Source organism: Doryrhamphus excisus, linkage group LG14, assembly GCF_037039965.1.
Source record: "Doryrhamphus excisus strain RoL-2023G ecotype Guam linkage group LG14, RoL_Dexc_Guam_v1.1, whole genome shotgun sequence".
NCBI classification, from domain to species: Eukaryota; Metazoa; Chordata; class Actinopteri; order Syngnathiformes; family Syngnathidae; genus Doryrhamphus; species Doryrhamphus excisus.
Window position 1 is genome coordinate 5,197,220 of NC_136370.1, and position 27,344 is coordinate 5,224,563.

General features: G+C 41.5%; 2 protein-coding genes and 1 long non-coding RNA gene across 4 annotated transcripts in view; 2 read left to right on the forward strand and 1 right to left on the reverse strand.

Annotated features, from left to right (window-relative positions):
* The window catches only part of myo10l1 (myosin X, like 1), a 54,782-nt gene extending 36,306 nt beyond the window's left edge, over nt 1-18,476 (forward strand). Inside the window, exons 15-43 of one of the 2 annotated variants that reach the window (XM_058091443.2) lie at nt 690-782; nt 857-925; nt 997-1,079; nt 1,496-1,598; nt 1,675-1,755; nt 1,828-1,952; nt 3,225-3,342; nt 3,412-3,518; nt 3,579-3,873; nt 4,977-5,768; nt 5,915-6,038; nt 6,105-6,246; nt 7,366-7,470; nt 7,535-7,630; nt 7,715-7,808; nt 7,993-8,048; nt 9,203-9,345; nt 9,436-9,630; nt 9,770-9,927; nt 9,997-10,117; nt 10,209-10,357; nt 11,280-11,428; nt 11,499-11,706; nt 11,789-11,925; nt 13,573-13,696; nt 13,765-14,112; nt 14,183-14,359; nt 14,436-14,627; nt 14,706-18,476. In XM_058091443.2, coding sequence (XP_057947426.2) covers nt 690-782; nt 857-925; nt 997-1,079; nt 1,496-1,598; nt 1,675-1,755; nt 1,828-1,952; nt 3,225-3,342; nt 3,412-3,518; nt 3,579-3,873; nt 4,977-5,768; nt 5,915-6,038; nt 6,105-6,246; nt 7,366-7,470; nt 7,535-7,630; nt 7,715-7,808; nt 7,993-8,048; nt 9,203-9,345; nt 9,436-9,630; nt 9,770-9,927; nt 9,997-10,117; nt 10,209-10,357; nt 11,280-11,428; nt 11,499-11,706; nt 11,789-11,925; nt 13,573-13,696; nt 13,765-14,112; nt 14,183-14,359; nt 14,436-14,627; nt 14,706-14,810 — 4,689 coding nt within the window. In that variant the 3' untranslated portion in view covers nt 14,811-18,476. The remainder of the gene's footprint in view (nt 1-689; nt 783-856; nt 926-996; nt 1,080-1,495; nt 1,599-1,674; nt 1,756-1,827; nt 1,953-3,224; nt 3,343-3,411; nt 3,519-3,578; nt 3,874-4,976; nt 5,769-5,914; nt 6,039-6,104; nt 6,247-7,365; nt 7,471-7,534; nt 7,631-7,714; nt 7,809-7,992; nt 8,049-9,202; nt 9,346-9,435; nt 9,631-9,769; nt 9,928-9,996; nt 10,118-10,208; nt 10,358-11,279; nt 11,429-11,498; nt 11,707-11,788; nt 11,926-13,572; nt 13,697-13,764; nt 14,113-14,182; nt 14,360-14,435; nt 14,628-14,705) is intronic. The other variant, XM_058091444.2, reaches the window with a different exon arrangement.
* On the reverse strand, nt 9,061-11,561 carry LOC131140756 (uncharacterized). Its single transcript, XR_009132459.2, has 3 exons — nt 11,515-11,561; nt 11,363-11,444; nt 9,061-9,603 (listed from the first exon to the last, which is right to left on the reverse strand). It is a non-coding gene; the product is annotated as an uncharacterized LOC131140756 (long non-coding RNA).
* Nucleotides 18,477-19,132: 656 nt separating the features above from the next.
* Nucleotides 19,133-27,227, forward strand: pttg1ipa (PTTG1 interacting protein a). The gene is made up of 7 exons (XM_058090291.2): nt 19,133-19,322; nt 19,806-19,858; nt 20,076-20,184; nt 22,686-22,788; nt 24,567-24,632; nt 24,914-24,960; nt 25,066-27,227. Exons 1-7 carry the CDS (start codon nt 19,232-19,234, stop codon nt 25,101-25,103), a joined length of 507 nt encoding a protein of 168 aa, XP_057946274.1. The 5' UTR covers nt 19,133-19,231; the 3' UTR covers nt 25,104-27,227.
* Nucleotides 27,228-27,344: the final 117 nt, after the last annotated feature.

A 27,344-nucleotide genomic window follows, 5' to 3' on the forward strand; every position in this document is an offset into this window, starting at 1 on the left:
CATTTTCTACCGCTTTTCCTCACAAGGGTCGCGTGGGGTGCTGGAGCCTATCCCAGCTGTTTACGGGTGAGAGGCGGGGTACACCCTGGACTGGTCGCCAGCCAATCACAGGGCACATATAGACAAACAACCATTCACACTCACATTCATACCTATGGACAATTTGGAGTGGGATTTGGAATGTGGGAGGAAACCGGAGTACCCGGAGAAAACCCACGCATGCACAGGGATGGCCGAGGGTGGAATTGAACCCTCGTCTCCTAGCTGTGAGGTCTGCGCGCTAACCACTCGTCCGCCGTGCCGCCCCAACAGTATACATTATATGCATAATTGACAACTGACAAAAATGCAACAACGCCCCATTTACATCATGTGACCTGCATAATAACCATGCTACAGCCACATTATTATTAATATTAACATTGTTAAGCCGAAGAACTACTTTACCTGCATAGTGACACCTCATCACACACAGCGGCTAGCTGCTAGCCTTCACCACACAGTGAAAAGTAATGCTACATATTGAAAATATGACTTGCAAGTAGTCAGAGTGGATTTTAGGCAACCGGGGTCAGGATTGGGACTCCAGGTTAAAGTCTAGGGATATGGTTATGGTTCGAGGTCCAGGTGAATGTTAGTCCTGATTCCGGTGGCTCTCATCTCAATGGCCACTGTTCTGCATTCCTTAGAAACTGGGTCTGTTGGCTCTCGTGAATGAAGAGAGTCGCTTCCCCAAAGGAACAGACTTCACTCTCCTGGAGAAGTTACACAGCCGACATTCCGTGAGTTTTTCTTTTCCACGTTCCAAAGCTGACATCATTACTCTAACACCTCACACGTTTTGTTGTTGTAACAGACCAATCCATACTATGTAAAACCCAGACTGGCTGACCATCAGTTTGGTATCAAACATTATGCCGGAGAGGTGAGCTCGCCTCTTCAACGTGATCTTTTGCACCTGATCTGGGCCGAGGTCTTGATATTTGTGTCACTCAGGTCCTGTACGACGTCAAGGGGATTTTGGAGAAGAACAGAGACACTTTCAGAGATGATATCCTAACCATGCTGAAAGACAGCAGGTAGGAGGACTGTTACAGCCGCAGACGTGCAGCACAAGCTAATGCTAATCAAGATTTGGAAGGAAAGTTGACATTTTCCTGAACATTTTAAAACAACATGTCACAACATGTGACATTGTTCATCCGAGTTATGTCAAATGTACCAAAAAGAATATGGGATGTATTTATTTATTATATTACATTTTAGTCTGGTATTTTCTGTGGTGTATATAATTGACATTTTATGAAAAAAAAATATTGTAATTGTTTTTATTTTTATTTTTTAATGCATCCATCCATCCATTTTCCATCCATCCATTTATCCTCACTATAGTTGTGGGCATGCTGGAGCCTATCCCAGCTGTCTTTGGTCTCCAGCCAATCACAGGGCACATATCCAAATAACAATATGATCTGCATGTCTTTGTGGCCTCTAGACTGGACTTCATCTATGACCTGTTTGAGAAGGTGGGCAGCAGGAACAACGAGGAGAAGATGGGAACGGCCAGACGCAAGCCGACCGTCAGCTCCCAGTTTCGAGTATGTGCACAAAAATAGCCCAAACTCTTCATACCTAAAAGAACATTTCATAAAGTATGTGTTTTGTCCCCCGCAGGACTCCCTCCATGCGCTCATGGCCACTCTGAGTGCATCCAATCCCTTCTTTATCCGCTGCATTAAGCCCAACATGGAAAAGGTCAGCCATTTTCCCTGCTTGGCACCAACCATTAGAGCTTTAAATGAAATGATTCGTTCATTTTGTTGGCAGAATCCTAACATATTTGACCCGGAGGTCGTCCTCAATCAGCTGAGGTACTCTGGAATGTTGGAGACAGTAAAGATTCGTCGTGCCGGGTTTCCTGTGCGGAGAACTTTTAAAGACTTCTTCATGCGGTAAGAATGAGTCAATTTCACCATGTTTTCATGTGACAGCTGTCTGTTTAATTAAAATTTAATTAATAAAATTGGCATCAACCTGTTTATGATTTTCTGAATAGTTTTTAACATTATTAGAGACCACTGTACATGGAATAACAACCTTACTGTCACCTTTACACTCCTATTATTAATTATTGCGCAACTCTTATGCTGCAGGGACGCGAGACGGCCGCTGGCTAGCAAGCTAATATGTTAAGAAGCTAGTGAGCTAACCAGTTAGCCTCAAATTAATTTATTAGAAACTTAAGACACCAAATACCACTAAAATGTATAATAATTTTGGATGCTAGCAATGCTAACATGCTACCGTTAGCATGCTGAGACCTAGCATGATAGTGGTAAGTGTTTATATATGTCTACCCATGAAAATAGCAAAAAATGCTAGAATGCTAACATGTGCTAGCATGATTTACTGGGAAGGCTAAATGCCCAAAAATGGGCTCTGAATTTTTTTTGGTGGACTTATACGCACAAATGCCAAAAATAGTGCCATCTGGCAATATTAAAGAACCCTTTAAAAAAATTCCAAGATTTAGACGGTGATCGGGATCACCGCTAAAATGTCAGTACTTCCATATCCTATTTCCAGCAATTCCTGACAATGTCATCCAAATCCATTGAGATATTTTCAAGTTTATTTACTAATTGTTGCGCAACTCTTATGCTGTAGGGAATCGAGACGGCTGCTGCCTAGCAAGCTAATATGCTAACAAGCAAGTGAGCTCACCAGTAAGCCTCATATTAATTTATTCGAAACTCGAGACCCCAAATGCTTACCATTAAAATGTATAAAAATTTGGGATGCTAGCAATGCTAACATGCGACCGTCCATGCTTCCTGACAATGTAATCCGGATCCATTGCGAACTTTTCAAGTTTATTTATTAATTGTTGCGCAACTCTTATGCTGAAGGGAATTGAGACGGCTGCTGGCTAGCAAGCTAATATGCTAAAGAGCTAGTGATTATTTTGATTATAATCACTAGCTCATTTATTATTATTATAAAGTTATTTTTAAATGAATGCACATTTTCATGAATTTACAAAAAACGTTTATGTATTCTTTTATCATTTAAAATATTGTTTTATTTGTGAAGAAATATATAATTTGCAATTAAAAACCATATAGATGGCGAAACAAGTTACACAGCGCTCTCCCAAGTTTTCTTTGTCCAAAATGTCTTGCTAAGATCTAAGATGTGTGTTTTTTCTCTGTTCTTGCTGCCAGGTACAAGATCATTTCCAACGAGAAAGTAGCTTCAGCGGGAGACGACAAGAAGAGAAGCACAGATCTTCTAATCCGATATGACAAGACCAAGAAAGAGTGGCAGCTGGGGAAGACCAAAGTAAGATGCATTCCTTTGTCTCTCTGCATATCATAACTCATTGTGACGTCTTTTCCTCTTTCATTTCAGGTGTTTATGAAGGAGTCTCTGGAGCAACGTCTGGAAAAAGACCGTGACGAAGTGCGACGGCAGGCCGCCATGGTCATACGAGCTCACCTGCTCACTTTCTCAGCCAAGTAAACACATATTTTCAAGTATTGTCTGTTGTACTACTGCTATAAAATGTATTTGCTTAGGAAACACTTCAAGCGAGTACGTGCCAGCACCGTCACCCTCCAGAAGCACCTCCGCAGGCACATCCAGCGCAGGCGCTTCGTCAAGCAACGCAAAGCGGCCTTGGTGTTGCAGACGCATCGGAGAGGTCAGGTGGCTAGGACTCGAGTCAGGAAGCTTCGAGAGGAGAAGAAGAAGAAGGAAGAGGAGGAGAGGAAGAAGGATAAGGATGAGAAAGAAGGGATGAAGACAGAGGGTGACGTGAAGCAGGAGGATGATGAGGAGGAAGGTGCCAAAAGCAAGAATAAATCCTCTGAGGCAAGTTCAATGGGCAGTTTGCATTCGGGGCAAGTGGGGCAGTTCCTTGTTTCATGTAGCAGATGACACTGTGGTGAAAAAAACATTAGGGCTTCATTTTTAATATTTATGCAATATTATTTAAACATTTATTATTTAATAATAGTATTTAATATTTTAATAATACAATAACAATAACATATTATTATTATTAATATTATTATAATATTATAACATTAATAAATGAATGTGACGTTTAAAAAAATATATATTTAATTTCTGCCTCTTTATTCATCGTCATAGAAGATTTGAACTGACAGAGCAAGTAAGACTGCTGGGATAGGCTCATGCTAGTTGTTAGAATGGTAACATTAACATATTAGCACTGGTAGCATGTAACATGAGCATACTAGCATGTTTTGCCATTTTCAAGAATATGAAGTGAAGCAGCTTGCGAGCATGCTTACATAAATATACTAATTAACATGTTTAGCATTGGGCGAGAGGCGGACTGTGGCCAGCCAATCACAGGGCACATATAGACAAACAACCATTCACACTCACATTCATACCTATGAACAGTCACCAATTAACCTAACATGCATGTTTTTGGAATGTGGGAGTAAACCGGAGTACCCGGATAAAACCCAGCCACGCACGAGAGAACATGTAAACTCCACACAGAGATGCCCAAGCGAAGAATCGAACCCGGGTCTTTGTTATATAAATAAATATAAATAATAAAGAATCTAAATGTTGGTCAAATAGCTTCAGTAAAACAATATATGTAATATAATTATGTGAGCACGCTCACAAGCTGCTTAAGTTCATCTTCTTGAAAATTGCAAACAATGCTAGTATGCTCATCTGAGCATGCTAGTAATCATAACATTTTGAAGTTAGCTTCAGAAAAAAATACATGTACGTACATATGAAGGAAAGTAAAGCTTCTGTTGCGAGTGCATGGGGCTTCAGCTGTATGCTTCAACTGTATTTCAACGTAACATTGTTATATGTCATACGTCATTTTTCCTGGTATGAATCCACCTAAGTGTCTTTTGCTACACCTATTTTCTGCAACAATCGACTGCAACATTGACTTGTATGTCCATCTGCATTTTTAGGATGAGGCGCGTCAGATGGAGGAGATCCTGCAGTTGGAGCGCGAGATCGAACGCCTGCAGAAGAAGCGAGAAGATGAGGTGTCACAGCTGTGCGAATCATCCAAGCAGGAGCTTCAGCTCCGACGCGATGCCGAGCTAAAGCGCATGAAAAAGGAGGCGTCCCGCAAGGCCACAAGCCTCGTCGACCTCCTCAACTTCAGCGTGGCGGACCCAGGCCTAGTGGATGCAACGGCGAAGCCCAAAGTAGAACCGAAAGGTCCTAAGGCTGCCAATGCCGTGCCAGCTGGTGCGGCGAAAGATGAGGAGGTGGACGAGGGTTTCCACGCCGAGGAGGAGTGCATCCCACTTCCTGACTTTCCTCCCCCGGCAGAGACAGACACCCCCATGGATCAGGCCATCTTTGCTCACCTCCCACCACCTCCACCTGCATTTGCTGAAGGCATGGTACCTCCAGAACCACCAACGGCACCTCCGCTTTCTGCCGCCGCCACTTCAGTCCCACCTCCTCCACCACCTTTACCGCCAACAGGCGATGACGCCGCCACCGCCCCAGAGAGGAAAGTGAGCATGGTGGACAGTCTGGTGGACGGGGAGGAGCCCATCTACAGCATGCCCGCCGACACCGAGTCCGACTATGACCAGGAGGAGGAGGAAGGCTCGGTCACGGCCGGGGATGACAGCTCCGTGTCGGGGAGCAACCGTGGCAGTGCCGCCGTCACGGACGAGGAGCACCCACGCAAGTCTACCTGCACCAACGCCAGCATGGAGTCCTACAGAGGCAGCTCTGACTCTGTGAGGACACACACTTACACGCATGTGTACACGCGTGCACGCAGACATGTATGCGCAGCCACACACTCACGCACACACACGCATTACACACCGTATATCTCAACCCTCGCTCTCGTACCGTTTGTGATTATTCTGTACTTCTTCAGTATGCAGGCAGCGATGACGAGCACGACGGTATGATGGACACGGACGAGGAAGTGACAAACGGACGCGTGACCGTGTTTAACGGAAACGGACCGCCGTATTTCCACGGCTACCTATACATGAAGGGTGAGTCCATTTATGAGTCAACACTTCAACCTTTCTGACTCCACCCCCTTTGCTATTCAACAACAGCTGGTCTGATGATCCCCTGGCGGCGGCGCTGGTGCGTTCTAAAAGACGAGACCTTCATGTGGTTCCGCTCCAAACAAGAGTCCCTCAAGTCGGGCTGGCTTTACAAGAAAGGAGGAGGCCTGTCCACCCTCTCACGCAGGTTGTTGTACTTTTTCCCACTTTGATGGGATTGCGTATTTATACGTCTTTGACATTTTTTTGCATGACAGGCAAAAAATAGTTGATGATGCAACCACTGTACCACAGTTATAAGCCACGTGCACACACATTGAAATATTTGTAAAAAATGTTAAAAAATAATGTTGCCCCTCCACCACCTGGAGGGGTTGTATGCCTTGAAAATCCTGTGGTACAGAATAAGGAAGGCAATCCACGATGACTTGACGTATATTCACCCTCAGGATTTATTCTTCCTCTCAGAACAATAACAACACTTCAGATATCATAAGATGATTACATCAACATCCAGACACATTTCACATTTTTCAGTTAGCCTGCTTCATGCTATTAACTGTACATTAAAGCTGGCTAGCATTAGCCATTTTAGCCATTAGCCATGCTCTACAACACATTTTGTAACAAACATTTAGCAGTCAGCTGTTTACTCTAGCAACTTTCTAAACTATTTAAAAATTGAAAAATAACAACACTTCAGATATCATAAGATGATTACATCAACAATTACCAATTTTTTTCCAGACACATTTCACATTTTTCAATTAGCCTGCTTCATGCTATTAATTGTACATTAAAGCTGGCTAGCATTAGCCATTTCGCTTATGTTCAAATGCTCTACAACACATTTTGTAACAAACATTTAGCAGTCAGCTGTTTACTCTAGCAACTTTCTAAACTATTTACAGCCGTTAAAATATAAATTATCTCTACTTTGTACTAACCTGTGGTACAGAATAAGGAAGACAATCCACGATGACTTGACGTATATTCACCCTCAGGATTTATTCTTCCTCTGTCGTTTTGTCACCTACTCTATACCACCATCGCTGCTAGCACCCCCTAGTGGACCTTGCGGTATTACACCCAAATGCCAACAATGGAGATTTGGTTATTTTAGAAACAAACATATAAAAAAAATGGTAGAGTGTCTTTTTTTCTTTTACAACTGAATTTTATATGTATGACATGAACTATTACTACTCTTAAATGCTCTAACCATATTTATGCATTTTTGCATTTTTTCTTAACCATGTTACCTTATCTTTTATGTACCTTACAATAACAACTGAACTGCTCTCATCAGAAACTGGAAGATGCGCTGGTTCGTACTGAGGGACAGCAAGCTGATGTACTACGACAACGACAGCGAGGAGAAGCTGAAGGGAACCATCGACATCCGAGCCGCAAAGTAAGACCCAATACCTCAACGCACCCAAAATTTGCTTCTTCGACAACATGTCGCATCCTCTCAGAGAGATCGTCGACAACCACGAGAAGGAGAATGCTCTGAACATTGTGACGGACGAGAGGACCTACCAGGTGTTTGCGGAGTCACCAGAGGACGCCAGGTGGGGTGGAGACTGCTTCTTCTTAGACTGTGTACGCTACAAAACTGCTACATGCTAACTCTAGGAACCGCTCTCATTGTGCAGTGGGTGGTTTAACGTGCTCAGTAAGGTGCGGGTGTGTACACCGGAGCAGCTGCTGGAGATGTCCCATGAACAGGCCAATCCCAAGAACGCAGTGGTCAGTCCATCAAAACATTCATTAATTAATTAACAAATAATTAATTAGTCACGAGAGAGCAGCATATACTGATTTGTCAAGACATTAGGCATACATTTGCAGCTACTTTTAATTACAGATATATGACAAATATTTATGCTGTGTATTCTAGTGATTTATTTGTATTGTAATTGGTTTTCCTAAGGGGACGCTTGACGTGGGCCTGATTGACTCCGTCTGCGCATCTGACAATCCTGATCGGTGAGTCAGATTTTTGTCTATGGGAGAATACTACTACTAACACACGTTCCCTGATGCTGGTTTACTTCGTCCAAATTGAAAACAATAACGGAAAATGAATTAATTTGTTTGTTTCGCCTTTATAGAAGCTTTTAGTATTACATATGTTGTAAGTCATTTGTGTAGGAATACTAAGTCAATGAAATAAAAATAGAATAAAGCAAAACTACTGTGTGGCCGAATAGGGGGTGACACTGAATTAACCACCCTGCTCATATTTCCTTGAGCAGGCTGACCCTTTCCATGTAGGATGTCAGTTCAATTTCCGGTTCTATGGTTATAATCACTCACTTCCTTTTTGCTAAGGCATTGCAAAAAATAAAAATTAAGGAAAGAAAAAAAAAAAAGAACATGCCTGACTTTTTTAGCCATATTTTTCCAGAAAATGTGAGATGTTCAAGTCAAACATTGAAAAATGTTTGTGTATTTTTTACATGTGATTAGCACGCAGGCTACACAGCTAGGAGACCCGAGTTTGATTCCACCCATCTCTGTGTGGAGTTTGCATGTTCTCCCTGTGCATGTGTGGGTTTTCTCCAGGTACTCCGGTTTCCTCCCACATTCCAAAAACATGCTAGGTTAATTGGCCACTCCAAATTGTCCATAGGTATGAATGTGAGTGTGAATGGTTGTTTGTCTATATGTGCCCAATGACAGCTGGGATAGGCTCCAGCACCCTTGTGAGGATAAGCGATAGAACATGAATGAATGTTGTGGCATCGTTGTTTCGCCATTTTGGCTAAATACTGCACATATGGCTACATTACTTGAAATACTTGAAATTTATCTTTTCACATCTTTTGCCTTTTTTCTCCCTTTTTTTGTTGAGAACTGATATTTTGCTGAAATGTATCTATGTTCTACTGCTGATGACTAAAGAATGGAAAAAGTTGGAAAACACACGTTTATTTCTGATGAAAGATGAGAGTCTAATCTTAATTATGGTATATACCATGTTTATATAGCCCTAGAACGCAATATGCTGTGTGCCATGAAAAATCTGTCAAAATCATCAAAAATGGCTGGTACCGAGAGGCTGGGAAATGGCTGGGATTGAATGAGTTAAAAGTATAATAAATCAAATAAATGAAAGTGGATTTTTGTGCTCTGTCCAGGCCCAACTCCTTTGTGATCATCACAGCCAACCGTGTGATCCACTGCAACAGCGACACGCCCGAGGAGATGCACCACTGGATCAGTCTGTTGCAGAAACCCAAAGGAGATGCCCGGATCGATGGCCAGGAGTTCCTCGTTCGAGGTAACGCATCCCTTTAATCGCTTTTAAACTGTGCCGGTATTTTTGGATATGCACCTCTTCCTTATCTCCTCAATGTCGTCGATTTTCAAGGTTGGCTCCAGAAGGAGGTGAAGACCAACGCCAAGAGCACCTCCCTGAAGCTGAAGAAGCGCTGGTTCGTCCTCACCCAGAGCTCCCTGGATTATTACAAGAGCGCTGAGCGCAACTCGTCCAAAATGGGAACGCTGGTCCTGAACTCGCTATGCTCCATTATCCAGCCTGACGAGAGAGTGCACAGGGAGACAGGTGAGGACCAGGAGGGACAAGAACACTCTCGGCACATAGAGGATCTCTGACTACTGATCATATAGAGTAGATCTTGTCATTATTTATTAGGATAGATATTTTAATTAAGACATTCATGAATTGTTTCTGTGTTTTGCAGGATACTGGAACATCATAGTCTACGGAAGGAAACATTCCTACCGCCTCTACACCAAAATGCTGAATGAGGCCATGAGATGGACGGCCGCCATACAAGGCGTCATCGACAGCAAGACCCCCATTGAGACCCCGACTCTACAGCTCATCAGAGACATCAAGGTAGAAGCCCTCATATATACACATACATTACGAATAAAATCTGAATTGTTATAATGTGTGATCTGACAGGAGAACAGCGTCAATCCAGAAATAGTGGAGCAGATGTACAGGAGGAACCCCATCCTCAGATACACGCAGCATCCTCTGCATTCGCCACTGCTGCCACTACCGTACGGCGAGGTCACCAGCCGTAAGTCGCAACCCCCCCAAACCAACTTCAGTGTCTCCCAGCTATTATTTGATGCTTGCAATATTATTTTTTGCTTATAATCCCTGCACAGTGCAAAGGCAGCAAGGCTACGCCAGCCTGCAGGACGAAGCAGTGAGGGTCTTCAACTCGCTGCAGGAAATGGAGACGCTGGCCGACACGGTGCCCATCATCCAGGGCATCCTGCAAACCTGCCAGGATCTGCGCCCTCTCAGGGATGAGGTTGGTGCTTTGGAAAACAAAACCAAGCAGTATGGCGGGCGGGGCCTAACAATGGATAGACACCTTTTAGTGTAGGGGTGTTTCCAAATATTTCAACTTTTTTCATATATCATTCCCATATTTTGACTTTATATTATAATTTTTCCCAACTTATTTTGTAAAAAAAATACATTATTTTGCTTTTTTCTCATAATATTAATATAATATTATTTAATTTTATATAATATAATTTATTTAATTTTTCAAATTTATGCTACTAAATTATGACGTTATTTTTTTGTAATACTTTTGTAAAATTTGGACTTTTTCTCGCTAGATTACAAAATTTTTGTTTTTATATTTGGACTTTGTGGGAAATTACTGTTGGTTTTTACATGATATTTACATTATGCTGTTGCTGTTTTTTTGTTACTATGGTACCCATTATGTAACTGGATGGTCATATCACCTCATACTTCGGTACGAGGTGCATTATTTAAAAAACAAAACAAAAAACAAAAAAAAAACTTAAACTGTATTATGGAAAGCAGGAAGTGAACAAATGTAACAGTTACTGATTGTAAAAGTACCAGATGGAGGGGTAGGATTTAATAAGCTTTGCTTCTTCCTACTCCTTTTGGACATGTGGAACTGTGAACTGATTATGGGATGCACTCAATTGTAATCTGATGCATGTTCAAATGAAATAAAACCATTACCATTTGCTTTCTGATTAAATGATATTTTTGGAATGTGCCACGGAACAATAAAAAAAAACAGCTGCGGGCCACTTGGACATCCCTGCTTTAATGCAACAGGATCCATATTGTCCTTTTGAATAAAACTGGCCCCCCATGCTGAGAAGTAAATTCAGTAGTCTTCTCTGTTGTTGTTTGTTGCTCCCTGCTGTGTCTTCATGTTGGTGTCATATTTTGTGTTTCAGGTTTATTGCCAGGTGATCAAGCAGACCAATCATGTGCCTCAGCCCAACAGCCCAGCCAATCGGGCGCACTGGCATCTCCTCACCTGCATGAGCTGCACCTTCCTCCCCAGTCGCGCCATCCTCAGATATCTGCGCTTCCATCTCAAGAGGTGGGTCGTCCGAGCCCTCCCACCAAAAAATATAAATATATTCAACATGTGTTTGCGTGTCCCTCGTCAGGGTGCGTGAGCGTTACCTCGCCACTGAGATCGAGCGCTACGCCACTTTCATCGGCGAATCCCTGAAGAAGACCAAGACTCGGGAGTTTGTGCCCTCACAGGAGGAGATTGCAGCCCTGCTGGTGAGACAGGAGATGAGCACCACTGTTTACTGTCACGGGGGAGGGTCCTGCAAGATCTCCATCAACTCCCACACTACAGCAGGAGAGGTGCGTACAGACAAGTAGGAAGTAGGAAGTAGGAATTCAGCTTCACAACATACTAATTGGTTTTTAAATGTATCTGCTCAAGGTTGTAGATAAGTTGATCCGAGGTTTGGCCATGGAGGACAGCAAGAACCTTTTTTCGCTTTTTGAGCACAATGCTGTCACGGATCGCGCGTTGGAGAGCAGAGTCATCGTGGCAGATGTTTTGGCCAAGTTTGAAAGGTATCTCATTAAACATAGAAAAATGACATTGTTTTTATTTATACACATTTAAGCGTCTGTTTGTACATTCACGAATTACACTTGCCAATACTAGTAGTATCCAAAACCAACCACTTACCCAACCAACTACCCTGCCACCCGCCAACCAACTAATCCACCCAAGCAAGCAAACAAAAACAACACAAACTGACTAATCCACCCAACAGTTAAGCAACAAACATTCATTCATTCATTTTCTACCACTTTTTCCCCACGAGGGTCGCGGTGGATGCTGAAGCCTATCCCAGCTGTCTTTGGATGAAAGGCGCGGTAGACCCTGGACTGGTCGCCAGCCAATCACAGAGGACATATAGACAAACAACCATTCACACTCACATTCATACCTATGGACAATTTCATTCATTCATTCATTTTCTACCACTTTTTCTTCACAAGGGTTGCGGGGGATGCTGGAGCCTATCCCAGCTGTCTTTGGGTGAAAGGCGGGGTACACCCTGGACTGGTCGCCAGCCAATCACAGGGGACATATAGACAAACAACCATTCACACTCACATTCATACCTATGGACAATTTGGAGTGGCCAATTAACCTAGCATGTTTTTGGAATGTGGGAGGAAACCGGAGTACCCGGAGAAAACCCATGCATGCACGGGGAGAACATGCAAACTCCACACAGAGATGGCCAAGGGTGGAATTGAACCCTGGTCTCCTAGCTGTGAGGTCTGAGTGCTAACCACATGACCGCCGTGCCGCCCAAGCAACAAACAAAGAAACCGAAAACAGTCACCCACCCAGCCACCCACCATCAATGTAACCTAACCAACCAAATCATTTACCCACCTGAACCAACTGATTAAACCCAATCCCCCACAGACTAACCAACCCAGACAACCGCCTACCGAGCTGCCCACCAACTAACCAAATCAATCATCCAACCCAAGCCACCCACACGCCAACCAAGTAACCAAACCCAGCCATTACAACACCATCCAGCTGTCTGCTACCCAACAATCCCAACCAACCAACTTACCTCAAGCCAATAAACTCAACCCAGCCACCCAACCAAACCTATAAAGCAATACATTCCAAAGAGTGTATTATTATAGTCTATGGCTTGCATTACTGAGCAAGCCCATATTGTTATTCCTGTTTAGCTATTGTTTTTTTTGCTAATTCTTAGCATGTTAGCATTTTAGCTAATTTACTCATTTATGAAGCCGAATACACCCATGGTATGATGCAGGGAAGTTATAGGACAACCTTGGCAGTTTCTAAACATGAGGGCCTCTTGCTAGATGCTGGCATGGTAGCCGTTAGCATGTTAGCATTTAAGCTAATTTACTCATGTCTACAGGCAAATACACACATGGCATGATGTAGGGATGTTACAGGACAACCTTGGCACTTTCTTAAGTTGAGGTTCTCTTGCAGTAATTAGCATTTTAGCTAATTACTCATGTCTAAAGGCAAATACAAAATAATTCCTGCAATATGCAATGCATAATGCTCGGCGGCGCGGCACGGCAGACACCGGGCCCGAGGTTCACACCACAGGTGGCAAGTCCATCAAAATTTCCACGGGAATTTTCTAGTTTTATAATATTTTATCTATTTTGGTCAAAATGTGCTGTTCTTTGTTTTTTCAGGCTTGCCGGTAGTGAGGAAGAAGAGGAAGAGGGAGAATGGAAGCTTTACTTTAAGCTCTACTGTTTCTTGGATGTGGAGAGCATGCACAAAGAAGGAGTGGAGTTTGCCTTCATGTTTGAGCAGGTGAGCACCTACCCAAAGTTGGAAGGGGGTCCAACACGACTACGGTTTAATTGGTTGTCGCCACACAGGCCCACGAGTCTCTCATCAGCGGACACTTCCCGGCATCTGAGGAGACTCTGCAGCACCTGGCTGCGTTACGTCTCCAGTACCTCCACGGTGACGGGGCGGGTCGGGCTGGCTGGAGCCTGGGGAGCGTCTATCCCATTGGACGTCTTCGCAGCCGCATCATACACTCCACCAAACCCGGCGTGGGGTCAGCTGGTGGAGCTGGAGGAGTAGGAGCGGCAGATGGAAAGGCGATGGCGGGGGGGCCGAGCGCTGTCCTCGGCCCTGGGGCCGAGAAAAGGAAGACGCCCAGCTTCCTGGATGGCACCCTGAGAAGGAGCTTCAAGACGGGGTCGCTGAAGAAGCAGAAGGTCAGTACGAGAGAAGAACAAGCATGTGATCATCTAATGGTGATCTGAGGTGGATATGTTGTGGCTGCAGGTGGAGGAGGAGCAGATGCTGGAGATGTGGGTGAAGGAGGAAACGTCGGCCACTCGCACCAGCGTCCTGGAGAAGTGGACGCGCTTGCAGGGCATGGCGCAGCACCAGGCCATGCTCAAGTACATGAGCATCATCAAGGAGTGGCCCGGTTATGGATCCACCCTCTTTGATGTGGAGGTGACAGAAGATAAATGGGATTTATTTGTTTTGTTTTTTTACGACCTGCTCAAGCCTCCTTTTTCTTCTTCTGTAGTGTAAAGAAGGCGGCTTCCCTCATGACCTGTGGCTTGGCGTGAGCGCTGACAACTTGTCCGTTTACAAGCGAGGTGAACCCAAACCTTTGGAGACCTTCCAGTACGAACACATCACCTTCTTTGGAGCGTCGCAGCTCTGCACCTACAAGATCATCGTGGACGAAAGGGAGATGTTCTTTGAGACTCCTCTGGTAAATTAAATTCATTTTAGTCCAATTTAGTTTCAACTTCAATGGAAGCAACAGCGAATGATTATAAATATTTCTTAGGTTGGCGAGATCACCAAGATCATGAGGGCGTACATTAACATGATGGTGAAGAAACGCTGCAGCATCATGTCAGTCACCAGCGTTGCCAGCTCGTGGGTCAGGTGATTGCCGCCGGCCAATGAGACCTCGGTTTCTCCACAGCGGCAGACGACGCCACCACAGCCACATCGCTTTTGTTTGGTTGGATTTGACACAGGCGGACGCACCAAGTTAATGGTGAGAGTAGATTGCCGAGCGTGAAAAGTGGACACTAAAGCCGAAGGGATCAGTGGGATTGGGATGAATCCATTTTGAAATGGATTGTTTTCATTCAAGCATGACACATTCAGTGAAACCTGATTTTGGTCCTTGGTCCTTTCACATACAGTCCACGACTCCAGTTGTAGTCCTTGCATGTAGATGTTCAAACACACTCTCAACTTATCTGATTCCCTTCTTTTTGGGCCACAAGCACAAAGCATTGATTGTCCGACCAGTCCCACTTTGACCCAGGATCTAGGTTAGTACCTTTTTCCTAGGACCTGTGAGCATTCTCTCCCAGGACTCCCTCAAAAACCGGGTAGGGACCTGGGTAGGGACCTGGGTTAGACTTCCCATCCAGGTCCCCTTTGGGAGTGCAGAAGCAACCTACATGGACCCAGTGGGCTTACGTCCCTAGGACCTGCTGCAATTGCCTCCCTCCCGACGGGACTCCCGCCCCCAGACCTCCCTCTCAGGAACTTTCCCCAGGATCCCTCAGGACTCTGTTGGGGGACCCACCAGGGGTAGCCTCTCTTCCAGGAACTTCTCCGCTATGAGCCAGGCTAGAGCTACTTCATGGAACCTGTCAAGTTAGTACATGGCTGGGTGTGACCTCCCGGGGCCGCCTCCTTCCCAAGACAGAAATTCTGCTTTCCCTCTTGGAGTTTCTCTCTCTCTCTCTCTCTCTCTCTACCTTCGTCCTCACTCCTGTCACTCATTTCATTTGACACTATTATGTTATCTTACATTCTTGCTTGCTTCTGCTCTCTGTGTCTATGTGTGACGTCACTTCTCTTGCGTCTATTGTGGAGGGGTGGTGACTCACTCTATTCACCAGCGCCACTGTGTGGCCGCAGAAAGAAACTACAGCCAAAAAGCAAGCCGCTTTGGCGGTGGCAAGGATTTCCCCAGTCAAGTTCTGTGTGTGTATGTTTGTATGTGTGTGTGTGTGTGTGTGATTTGACCGTATAGTCACACACACACTAAAATGTATCGTTTTTGTACTGTCTGATAATAATAAGAGTTCATATTTAATTGAATTTTCGGGTGTTCCCAGCACTGTACAGCCTCTATGTAGTGTAAGATACAAGCAATTAAAGGGCGTTAATAGGGATGCTGCACATATTTACTGGCAGTGCCATTCATTCACTGTGACTCACGGTGTTTTTCATGGATTCATCATCTTTTTTTTAATGCTATTAATACTGTTGTCTCTTCATGCTGACTGTTTTGTTTTCTTAAAGTGCACCGATAACTATGATCAATACTGTACCAACACCCCTCACCTTCAAGTGCTGTGTGTGGAATGCTGCTGTATGTATGTATGTATGTATGTATGTATGTATGTATTTCATAGTGTAATCCGATCTACATTATTTATGTTGGAAAGGAGTTGAGAAGAAAAGTAATAGTGAGTGTATTCCTGGGGATATGAGATGTATTTATAAGCTTTGCAAGTGTTGTGATGGTGTGTTTAAAAGAGAAGAGCATGGGACTTTATTCATGTGAGGGAGGGATGGTTACATATTTATTAACGTACTGTATTGCCGAGTGTGTTGGTTGAGGAAAGTGTATAAAATATTGATAAGGTGCTGATATGAAACTGTGAAGACCTCACATATAATGGTTTTGCATAACAGGAGTGCTTTTTTGGGCTTGAAAAAAACTGCTTCACACTGCAGGTAGAGGGCAGCATCATCAATATATAGTGATCCTGCATATCAAATGCACTTGTTGTCAAATAACAAACTAAAGTGTCAAAAGTGTAAATTCCAAGCGGAAGCTCCTCTGCCATTTGGCGACTGCTCTTGTAACCTGCCCAACTAATGCAGCACAACTAATGAGGTTTACAATATTACTTAGGCATGCTGAAGTTTATAGATTTTTACATTAGAGTGGATTTAGAGTGAGAACTGAGTTGTTGCCACACTGATGTCTGCTGTTTATCTGCAGTGTTGAGAGAATACTGACTTAACCTTCAAATGACAGTCAATATAGAAAGTTTAAAATAGCTATTAAAATATTTAATTAGTTAAAATAGCTTTTTTTTCTATGTTAGATGTAATCACTTAAAACCTGGGAAGGGGTCAAATATATTCCCAATTGAATTGGTCAATGCCAAGCGTAAACCGTCATCTTTAATTAACACAATTGTAATAATTAATGTAAAATACATCAATAAATTCATAATAGTTTAAATGTTATAAAGCAGGGGTGGGCACGCTTGAGTCGCTAAAGTAGTCAGAAGCCATCCAAACAACACAACGCAAACAAATATCTACACGCAACACCCATGCCAAATAAACACCTGTGCTGTATATTACTACCACAAGGCATGCTGGGTGGCTTGTTGTACTTTTTCTCGCAACATTTTGCCGTGTGTGTTGAATTTTTGCAAAATATGTTGAGGAGGTCGTCAGAGAAGTAAACAAGATGTTAACATACTTTTGATATCCAGTGTTTTATTGTTCATAGTTCATATAGTGGTTGCGGCTGGACTACCTAAATGCCAGCATGCCTTGCGGGCATTTGAAATTTACATTTTTAAGTTACGTGCTATGTTTGGTGCTTAGTTGATGATTTATTTATGTATTTATTCACGTTAACTTGCTATGGATGTGTTGTGTTTCCGTTTTGTTGCACCGTGAGCAAGTATATGACATTCTGCTTAAAGCCACTTTATATAGACCGCGCCGCCACCAATTTTTTAATGCCAATGTAGCCCGCGAGTCCAAAAGTTTGCCCACCCTTGTTAAAAAAATAAAAATAAAATAAAAGACAAGTAAAATTAAAATAAAGGTAATTTATTAATTTATTTAACTTGTAGATCTGGCTATATTTTGCCCCCCTCTAAAAAAAAATCAAGCATCTGGGAATATGTGTAAGGTGCAATGAAACCGGGGTTAAACTTTTAAAATACAATTCCAAAATTTATTTTTGTGGTGTTCACTTTCTAATCCAATCGCTATCGTTGCTGGTTATGAAAAATGGCCTCACATGACCCCCTCAGTGTGTTTGGTGATAGCGCCGGCCCTGGATGCATTGCACAATGGCACCCTGCTGATAAAGTCACTACAAAAGTTTAGCTTTCGTCACTGTTTGTGCCACAATAAAAGAGTGCAAAAGTGATGAAGCCATAAATAAGAAGGAACCTGGAGCCGCCTCCTCGTCTATGTGTTCTATTTCTACACATCTGTCTGTCGCTGATGTTTTAACCAACAGGAAATAAGTTTTAGTGATCAGTGTGATGCCCAATAAGGTGACATTGAATTGTTAAGTATGGGATCACAGGGCGACGCCAGAAGGGTCCTGCCATCAGCCGCAGGCGGCCATTGTGGGGGCTCCTTCTTATTATTAATGTCACTTTTAGGATTATTATCTCATGGTAATGCTGACTGTCTTCATTAAATCATGGTAAACATTGTGCTACTTAAGAGAAAAAAATAAGAGAGAGAGATATGTGTGTGGTCATTTTTTTGAACCTGATTTCAATAATATGCTTTAATAAATTATGGACATTGTCCTCTGATGTTTGGGAATTTATTTACATTGATTGTGTGTGTGTGTGTGTGTGTACATTTACACAACATTTTCACAGCCAAATATCAGACACAATCAGATACAAAATATTACTCAATTAAACTATATAATCAATTTAGCTGACAGCTCAAGCTTTTTTAATTTTTTTGCTAAAAGACAAAAAACCTCTTCCTGCTTGAACATGTTGAGTAAATTGACTTGTGGGACAGCGCCCTCTGCTGGGTTTGAGGCCGCAGCACTCTTTTGCCCTGCAGATAGCGCCAGATAATTTCTATATGAAAAGAAAATTAAGCATCAAAGTTCAAAGCACAATTAATAAAATGGGGTATCACTATTGGGACGGATGGTGTGTTTTTTTTATCCACAGTTCATCCTGAGTTATTAAAAATTTGCTAACTACCTATACTGAAGTGGAGATTTGTACTTAAATTTCAGAATATATCATACAAATACAAAATTCTGTATAATAAAATTAAGATTAATAAGAAAATATTCATATGTATATTTTTTATAAATAACAAAAAATGATCAACATTCCCTCATACTTCAAATCGCATGCGTCATAAAAAATGTAAAATGATTTCGTCACAGGAAAGTACACTCCTCCTTGTGTGTGTGTGTTTTGTCTCAAGCAAGTTCGCGTTCGAACCCTGTCGCCGAAGCCACGGTCCCTCTTCCTCCACACCCTCAAAACTATTTAACATACTAAGATACAAGGAAGGAATATCTTACAATTGTAACCGACCATGATGGGTTTAAGGAGTTTGGGAACTGTTGTCCTCCTCTTTACGTTCGCTTTGGGGACAATCTTAGCACAAACTTCCGCACCTGGCCAAGGTAAGAGTACTAATAAGCATAACTCTTCTTCGTGGGTTTGCTATCGAATTAGCTTGCTAGCTTTTTTATATGGAAATCGCCATTACAACCAAATTGATATTGTGCTTGATAGTGAGCGTAGAAGAAGAACTATATGTTCCAAACAGTTTTGCTAGTTAGCTGAATAACGTAGTTTCATTTTTATTGAACAACCTCAATTTTCACTTCCCTTTACTTCACTTCCCCTTATATATATTAGCCTATATATATTATTCGTCTTAAATATATTAGCTGTATTAATTTTAAAGGTGCTTTCCTCATTAAATTGCAATAATAATCAATCCCCAAGCTTGTGTCCACGGAGAAGAAGCTCCCAGTGGGCTGGAGAGCAGGACCAAACACCCCTGAGTCCTCATTAGACGTCACATAACAACGTGTGCTTACACATCACTTCTACTTGTTTTTAATTTTTTTTAAAACACTTTCTTCCTCTTTTGACAACAGTCTGCGAGTCCAAGAATGGTACCAGCTGCGAGGAATGTCTTCAGAATGTGACAGTAAGTCCACGAGAAAACAGTTTTTGTTTTGTGGAAACGACCCAAATGCTCCACCTGAACACCTGTCGGACTGGTTTGAGCGCTAACTGATCTCATTCCTTCCCACCCTCCTCCTCCTCCTCCTCTTCTTCCTACTCCTCCACTGTTAACCATTTGTGTTGCTTAAAGTGGCTCAACATGAATGATTTATATTCTGTGTTTTTTGTCCGCTCTGCAGTGCTTGTGGTGTATCAAAACCCGAAAGTGTGTGACGTATCCTGTGAGGACCATCCTACCGCCACATGCTCTCTGTCCGCTCAATGATGCCCGCTGGGGGCTTTGTTGGTGTAAGACAACACACAAACATGTTATACTGTATACGCTTTGGATAAAAAATTTGGCACATTTGCACAAAGATGATAAGACTCAGTTTTTATTCGGTAAAGTGCAAAGTCTCAAGGTGGTTCGTTATGGTAATGGTAATGGTTTCATTTCATTTGAACAGATTACAGATTACAATTGAGTGCATCCCATAATCAGTTCACAGTTCCACATGTCCAAAAGGAGTAGGAAGAAGCAAAGCTTATTAAATCCTACCCCTCCATCTGGTACTTTTACAATCAGTAACTGTTACATTTGTTCACTTCCTGCTTTCCATAATACATTTTTTTTAATAATGTAACTCGTACCGAAGTAGGAGGTGATATGAGCATCCAATGCCATAATGGGTACCATAGTAAGTGTCAATATAGTGATATATATAGCACATCATGACTGGTTCAAGACTCTTCATCCTTGTATTTAGCAAACATCAACTGCTTGTATTGTTTCTTGAATTGGCTCATCGTTGTGCATTGTTTGAGGTCCTTACTCAATCCATTCCATAGTTTGATTCCACATACTGAAATGCTATGGCTAGCATAACGTAGTCCTAGCATAGAAGTGTTTCAAATGTACTTCTTCCCTGAGATCATATTTCTCCTCTCTTGTAGAGAAGTATTGGATGACATTTTTAACTAATTGGTTGTTTTTAGCCTTAATTAGCAGGATTATCCCAAACAACACAATGCATTTCCACATGTGCCAAACAAAAACCCCTTAAATACTGGCACCAACTTATATCCAAATGTTTAAATTTTTTTTCTTTAGTTGTTTTAGTCCCAGTGGAACCTGGAATACCAATGGAGTTCTTTTCATTGATTCCTAGAAAGTAGAGTTCTGACTATTCTCATATTGGGCAATTACTTTCAAAATGTCATGATCGTGTTTGCTGTGATTAGCATCTGACAGGTTGGTTCATGATCAAAACTGCACAAGAAGAATTCGGATGTGCGTCTGGTTTGCTTATTACAAAACATGGCCGAAAGCAAATCACTTCACACCTACAAAGCCTGAGCGTACAAAGAGAAACGCAATTTCATAACATACCATTTCATCTCGAGTCATTGTTGAAATCATACTGCACTGATTTAATTCAGGTTTGTTTGCCTTTGTTATCACTCCACTCAGCGGCAACTTTGATGACCTTGCAATTTTTTTTGAGTCACTCTATGTATGTCTATTGTGCTTGGTGGCAGTTACTATTAAGTAATTCAATCCCAGCCATTTTTCAAAAGACAACCTAGCCCCTTCAGTACCGGCCATTTTAAATGATTTTTGACGGATTTTTCAAGGCATACAGAATATAGTGTTCTTGGCCATACAAACAAATGAAAGGTTAGGCTACCTTGGCTTTCTACCTTTTTCTGTTCAGTAATCAGCAATAGAACATAGGTAAGTTTCTGGAAAACAACGGTTCCCAACAAGAAAAGGGAGGAAAAACAGCTTTTTATGATACATTTCAAGTTTAAATTTTCACTTTGACACAAATTGTTTTTTCTTTAGTGACAGCTCAAATATCTAAACAGCTATACGGCAATATAAAACAGCAAAATAACTATTTATTTACAAATATAACACCATGAACTATTTACAGTTTTCAGATTAAATTTAAATAAACTGTCTGTGCAGACATGCATTTGCATAAAAAATTTCCAAAAACATCAAATCGTATAAATGTCTCTTTTGAATAAGTTAAATGATAAAATTATAAATTTTAATTTGGGGACTTCACTTACACCAAGTTACCCTTAGTAATCAATACTAAAAAAAAGTAATCATTACAGCCATATGATAATTATATTCGGGCGGGCAAAAAGGGTCTGGGAGTACACAAGACAAAAACACTCCTCGAGGGAACATATTTACTGTGACACTGCTCGACCAGGAGTTTTATGCATATACTTGTTTACTGTTATTTTGTTTACTACTTTGGGCAATACGGGTGTAACGCCATTTAAATAAGAGTATACTCTGATTATATGTATTATATTGTGTAATACAAATGTAAAGGTGACTATAGGGGTGTTATTTCATGTCTTAAGGGCTCTAATAATGTTAAAACCATATTTAGACAATAATGGGTTTTTCTATACCATAACCATACCCCATGTGAAAATATTAATATTAATATTGAATCATGCTTTGCGGAAATTCACTTATCCCAGTCAGGTCTGAAACTAATTAACCACAATAAACGAGGGACAACTGGATTGTGTCACTCCATTTGTCTTGTGCAAGGTGGTGGTTATTAATAACTGTCAGCTGGAACATCATGCCAGATCGAAGTTTGTGAAGGCCTCCGGCTACATTTGTGTCAAAAATATTGTTGAACAGCTTACAGTGTGGTATAGTACAGATGTCCGCTACTGTACCATATAAAGGGTTTATGTGCCTTATATTGCTGTTACATTATCATGTTAATGCTTCATTCACTGGCGTCTTTTCTTCTTTTTTTCACCCCCAACAGTGAACTTCCAGCATTTAATCATCACCTTGGCGGTGCTGGGCGGGGTTCTCATCATTGCCCTCCTGATCTGTCTGTTCTGCTGCTGCAAGTGTGAAAACATTGGGTAAGTCTGCTCTGTGATTGTCATCTGTTTGACTCGACAGACCTCGCCGCCCAATGTAATCTTGGAGAACAAGCTGTGCAGTACGCCCTGTTTGTTTTTAACATTTTCTTATCATTATTATTGTGAAAATACAGTAGAGCCCTGCTTTTTCTTTCTTTTTTTGCGGGTTCTAGGAACATCTGCAAAAACACAAAGAACTGATGAAACCGTTACACTCATGAAAGTGTCTATTTTTTATTGATCCAAACTCTCCTGCTAGCTTGATATTGATATTGTCCTCCAATTTCAGATCAACATTTGCAATAAAAGGAACTATAAATAGATTCAGCCCTCCCTTTCTCTCATTCACACTAATGAATGATGATATCAGGTGATTGACGAACAGATGGGATTGGAGTCACTGTGTAGCCTTTAGCCTGGTCATCAGGCTATTGCTAACTATTGCTTGTCTGTTATATTACTCGTAACAACTTAAGATAATATATTAACTTATGTTCACGTCTCTGTGAATTCCGAGGCTGGACTGACTGTCGAAGTTTCTGCTACCGCAGCCAGACAGACAGTAGTGTGTTCCAGGATCGCCCATCAACCCTTGACAGAATACATTATTGGTGAAGCATAAAGGCATAAACATGTCACGATTGTGGGCTTTCTAAGAGTGTTACATGCATGTGGTACATTTTATTAGTATTTTGTGATGTCCAATATTTATCGGCCCGATATCAGCATAAAAAATTAGATCGGTATCTCATTTTTTTCCCCGCTCATGAAACCAGCTATTTAAAAAATGCTGGGTGTGTTTATTCCACCACAGGAGAAATGTCATGTTACACATATCAGTATAGAGTTGGACAAAATTGATTTATAAATCATTACTTATGGTAAATGAAAAGCAGCCTATTTTTGGAGAGAGACAAACATTTGAGCAAAAACACATTCTGTACATTTTATGTGACATCCTGTTGACATCACTCTCCTTCAGCAGTTTTTATAGCTCTTGCAGCTGCTTTTACATCTATGGTTTACCTTTTCTGATATAAAGTAAATGATAGGTGTGCAGAATTCCTCAAAATGTGTCCCAATAAACCATGTAAGAGCAATCTCTTCTTATTGGTCAAAATAATGTAAACAGGAAGTCACTTTTCTTTATGGACTAGTGAGTTAAACAAAGCTAATAAACACAAATTGGAGCAAAAATTATATTTAAGCTTACTCAACGACCTAATGGAAGGGTGCCAAAAAGGGTTATGGTGCGATGCAACGTTTGACAATGGAAATGCTACAAAACATTAATGCTCAATTCAACAATCTTAGCACAAACTTCCGCACCTGGCCAAGGTAAGAGTACTAATAAGCATAACTCTTATTCGTGGGTTTGCTATCAAATTAGCTTGATAGCTTTTTTTATATAAAAAGCGCCATTACTACCAAATTGATATTGTGCTTGATAGTGAGCGTAGAAGAAGAACTATATGTTCCAAACAGTTTTGCTAGTTAGCTGAATAACGTAGTTTCATTTTTATTGAACCTCAATTTTCACTTCCCTTTACTTCACTTCCCCTTATATATATTAGCCTATATATATTATTCGTCTTAAATATATTAGCTGTATTAATTTTAAAGATGCTTTCCTCATTAAATTGCAATAATAATCAATCCCCAAGTTTCATTTTTATTGAACAATCTCAATTTTCACTTGCAAATGCTACAAAACATTAATGCTCAATTCCCAATTGCCTTCATAACCTAAGTTTGGTTTTGTGTGTTTTCTGTGCCAGATCTTCGAGGTTCGCAGCCAAGATGGAGAGGCAGATGAACAAATCAAAATCCAAACAGGAGGAGAGGTGAAGAAAAAATTGTATCCACTTATTTATAAAATTCCCATGTATGGTTTAGCAGCTGCTATTCTTTTTAAGTAAAACCTACTTCTAAATTACATTTATTTTGAAAAATCAATATTAATGTATTTGACAATGTTGCACGGATGGTTACTTGAAGGTAGCCTGAGCAATGTAAAAGCAATGAAGGTAGAAATCACACATATCATCAGCCCAAACAGGCTTGCAGTCACATGACATCTTTAACGATGACTCATTGTGTTGCTTTTTTTTTTAAATCTTGGCAGGCGGGCCGAGATGAAACAGAGACACGATGAAATCAGGAAGAAATATGGTGAGGCGACAACATGGATAGAAAAGCAAAAGTGGCGTTTGAAACCTGCGTGTGTTTCTTCATATTATTTACCCATCATCGTTGTGGTGTTTGTTGTTCTTCCAGGCTTAAGTGGACCAAATCCTTACTCCAGATTTGCATGAGAGGATTCCTCAACCAGAACTTAAACTCAACAAAGTTTTATTCATGTCTTTTGTATTGTGTTCTATACAGTATATGTAGCAAGAGGTTATCAGAAATTGCTACTATTGGCCACTTTTCCACCGCATGGTACCAACTCAGCTCTGTACTGCTCTACTTGGGTTCTAAGAATGCTGAGTCGATACCATCAATGACTTGGAGGCTTGGTAAACAAAACAAACTATGACTTGTGATGTTATACTCCACAGTCTTTGATCTCCTCTTGGATAAAATAAGTGTCCTTAATACCTTAGTGAAGTAAATCATGTTTGCAAAGCACACCTTGATATGAAGCAGGGTGGGCAAACTACGGCCCGGGGGGCCACATCCAGCCCGCCAAGTGTTTGGAGAGAATGAGCGGGCCTTATTCAAAGTATTTAATTTCAACTTAACATACAACCTGGCACCAACCTTTTGATGGTTTAAGTAGCTGTTTTATCAATTTCGTTATTTGATGTGGCCTGTTGTTTACAAAGTGCTTCTGAAAAAAGGGACACAAGCACATATAGCAGATTACATGACACTTTTACAGATACAATAATTCCAGGTGGACTGTTACGTGTAAAATATATAGTCTCGTCCCCCCGTCAATTTTGTTAAATCAATGTGGCCCGCGAGTCAAAAAGTTTGCCCACCCCTGATCTGAAGGATGCTTTCAATATGGCGTAGGTTTCCCAGTTTTGTGCTGGACTCATTTGAAATGTGTAGTGCTACGCCAAACTGGTACCGTGCAGTTTAGTAAGTGGCAGTGATCTCCTACACATGTCTTTTTTTGTCTTCTTTTGCCTAACTCGTCCATGTTGACGGTGCTCTGAGATGATTTCATCTTTTTGTCCTTATTTCCCCAGGACAATCTGTTACATCTGCACGTTGTTGGATGTATTTGAGACACTGCTGAATGTAGAATTCACAAGCCCGTTTTGCACTTTATGAGGTTGAGTTTTGCTGATGCTATTAGATGGATTGACATGTAGTTCAGGCAAACCCAGTCCACACCTCAGGAAGGGGAAGCAGTGCCCGGTTCACTCTGTTTACAGTGGTGACAGACTCCTTCTGACCTTGACTGAGGATATTGTCAGGTGGTGGAAGGAATACTTTGAGGCCCTGCTCCGGGGGTGGACGAGTTTCACCCTGAATGTCTCAGAGACATGGATGTTGAGGGACAGTCTTGGCTGAGACGTCTCTTCAACATGGTGGAAGTTGGGAACAGTACTTCTGGGTTAGGAGACCAGGGTGCTGGTCCCCCTTACCAAGAAGGGTGACTGCAGGGTGTTTTAGAACTAGAGGGGGATCACACTCCTCAGCCTCCCTGGGGAAGCCTATGCCAGGGTGCTGGAGAGAAAGGTATGACCGTTAACACTGGTCTACAAATTTTGGACTCAATCTGCTTCTGAGATTAGTGGCTAAAACTCATCTATTTTGATAAGCTGAACTGATGAATTGATAACTGTACTGATTAGCTAATGTATTCAATTTATTTAATGATAATAGTTTTACTTCAAAATCATATCTGTTTATGTGACAGATTTAGGCATTTTTGCTTAAAAATAATTATTTTAAAAGTATTCATGTTGCACTTAATCTGTCAAGAAATAAATATCTTAAGACATCAGGTGATTGAATATCTTGTGAAAAACAAGCTCAAGTATCACTTAAAACAACTTTTTCAGTATCCGAACGGCACGTTTTGGCTTGTCTCGTATACTCAGCAGCCTTCGTGTCCTCCGTGATGACATTCCAACAGTAGTCAGCAAGCGTAGCTTCCAATTTCCCTTTTTTTCCCCTCTTTTCTCCACCGCTGCAGTGGCCTGGTAGAATCGTCCCTGTGCTTATCACTTCCTCGCAGTTCAAAGGAAAGCAATCTAGGTGGGAATGCAAAAAGTGTATCTTCATTGACAGATTGCAACCAAAGGATTTGGAGGACTTCAGTTTTGCCACCAGCTGCTTATAATTATCTGCCTTGTAATGTCCAAGAAACTCTGACGCAAAAGTCAATTTCTGCCACCGTTCATGAAATTTGTCCACATGCATGCATTTTGTCCACTTCCAAGAAATTTCTGCAAATAAAAAAGCATTTTATGTCAAAACTCTAGCCATATTAGAATGAATGTATCAGATAGAAGCTACATTCAAAAATTTTGCATCAATTTCCTGTTTTAAACCAATACTGGGCGGCACGGCGGTCGAGTGGACCTCACAGCTAG

What these genes read in the sequence shown, in the direction of transcription:
- pttg1ipa (XM_058090291.2), top strand. Translation starts at nt 19,232, where the DNA reads ATGATGGGTTTAAGGAGTTTGGGAACTGTTGTCCTCCTCTTTACGTTC. An exon ending in AACTTCCGCACCTGGCCAAG is followed by an intron (nt 19,323 to 19,805) that starts GTAAGAGTACTA and finishes TTTTGACAACAG; the next exon opens with TCTGCGAGTCCAAGAATGGT. An exon ending in TGAAATCAGGAAGAAATATG is followed by an intron (nt 24,961 to 25,065) that starts GTGAGGCGACAA and finishes TTGTTCTTCCAG; the next exon opens with GCTTAAGTGGACCAAATCCT.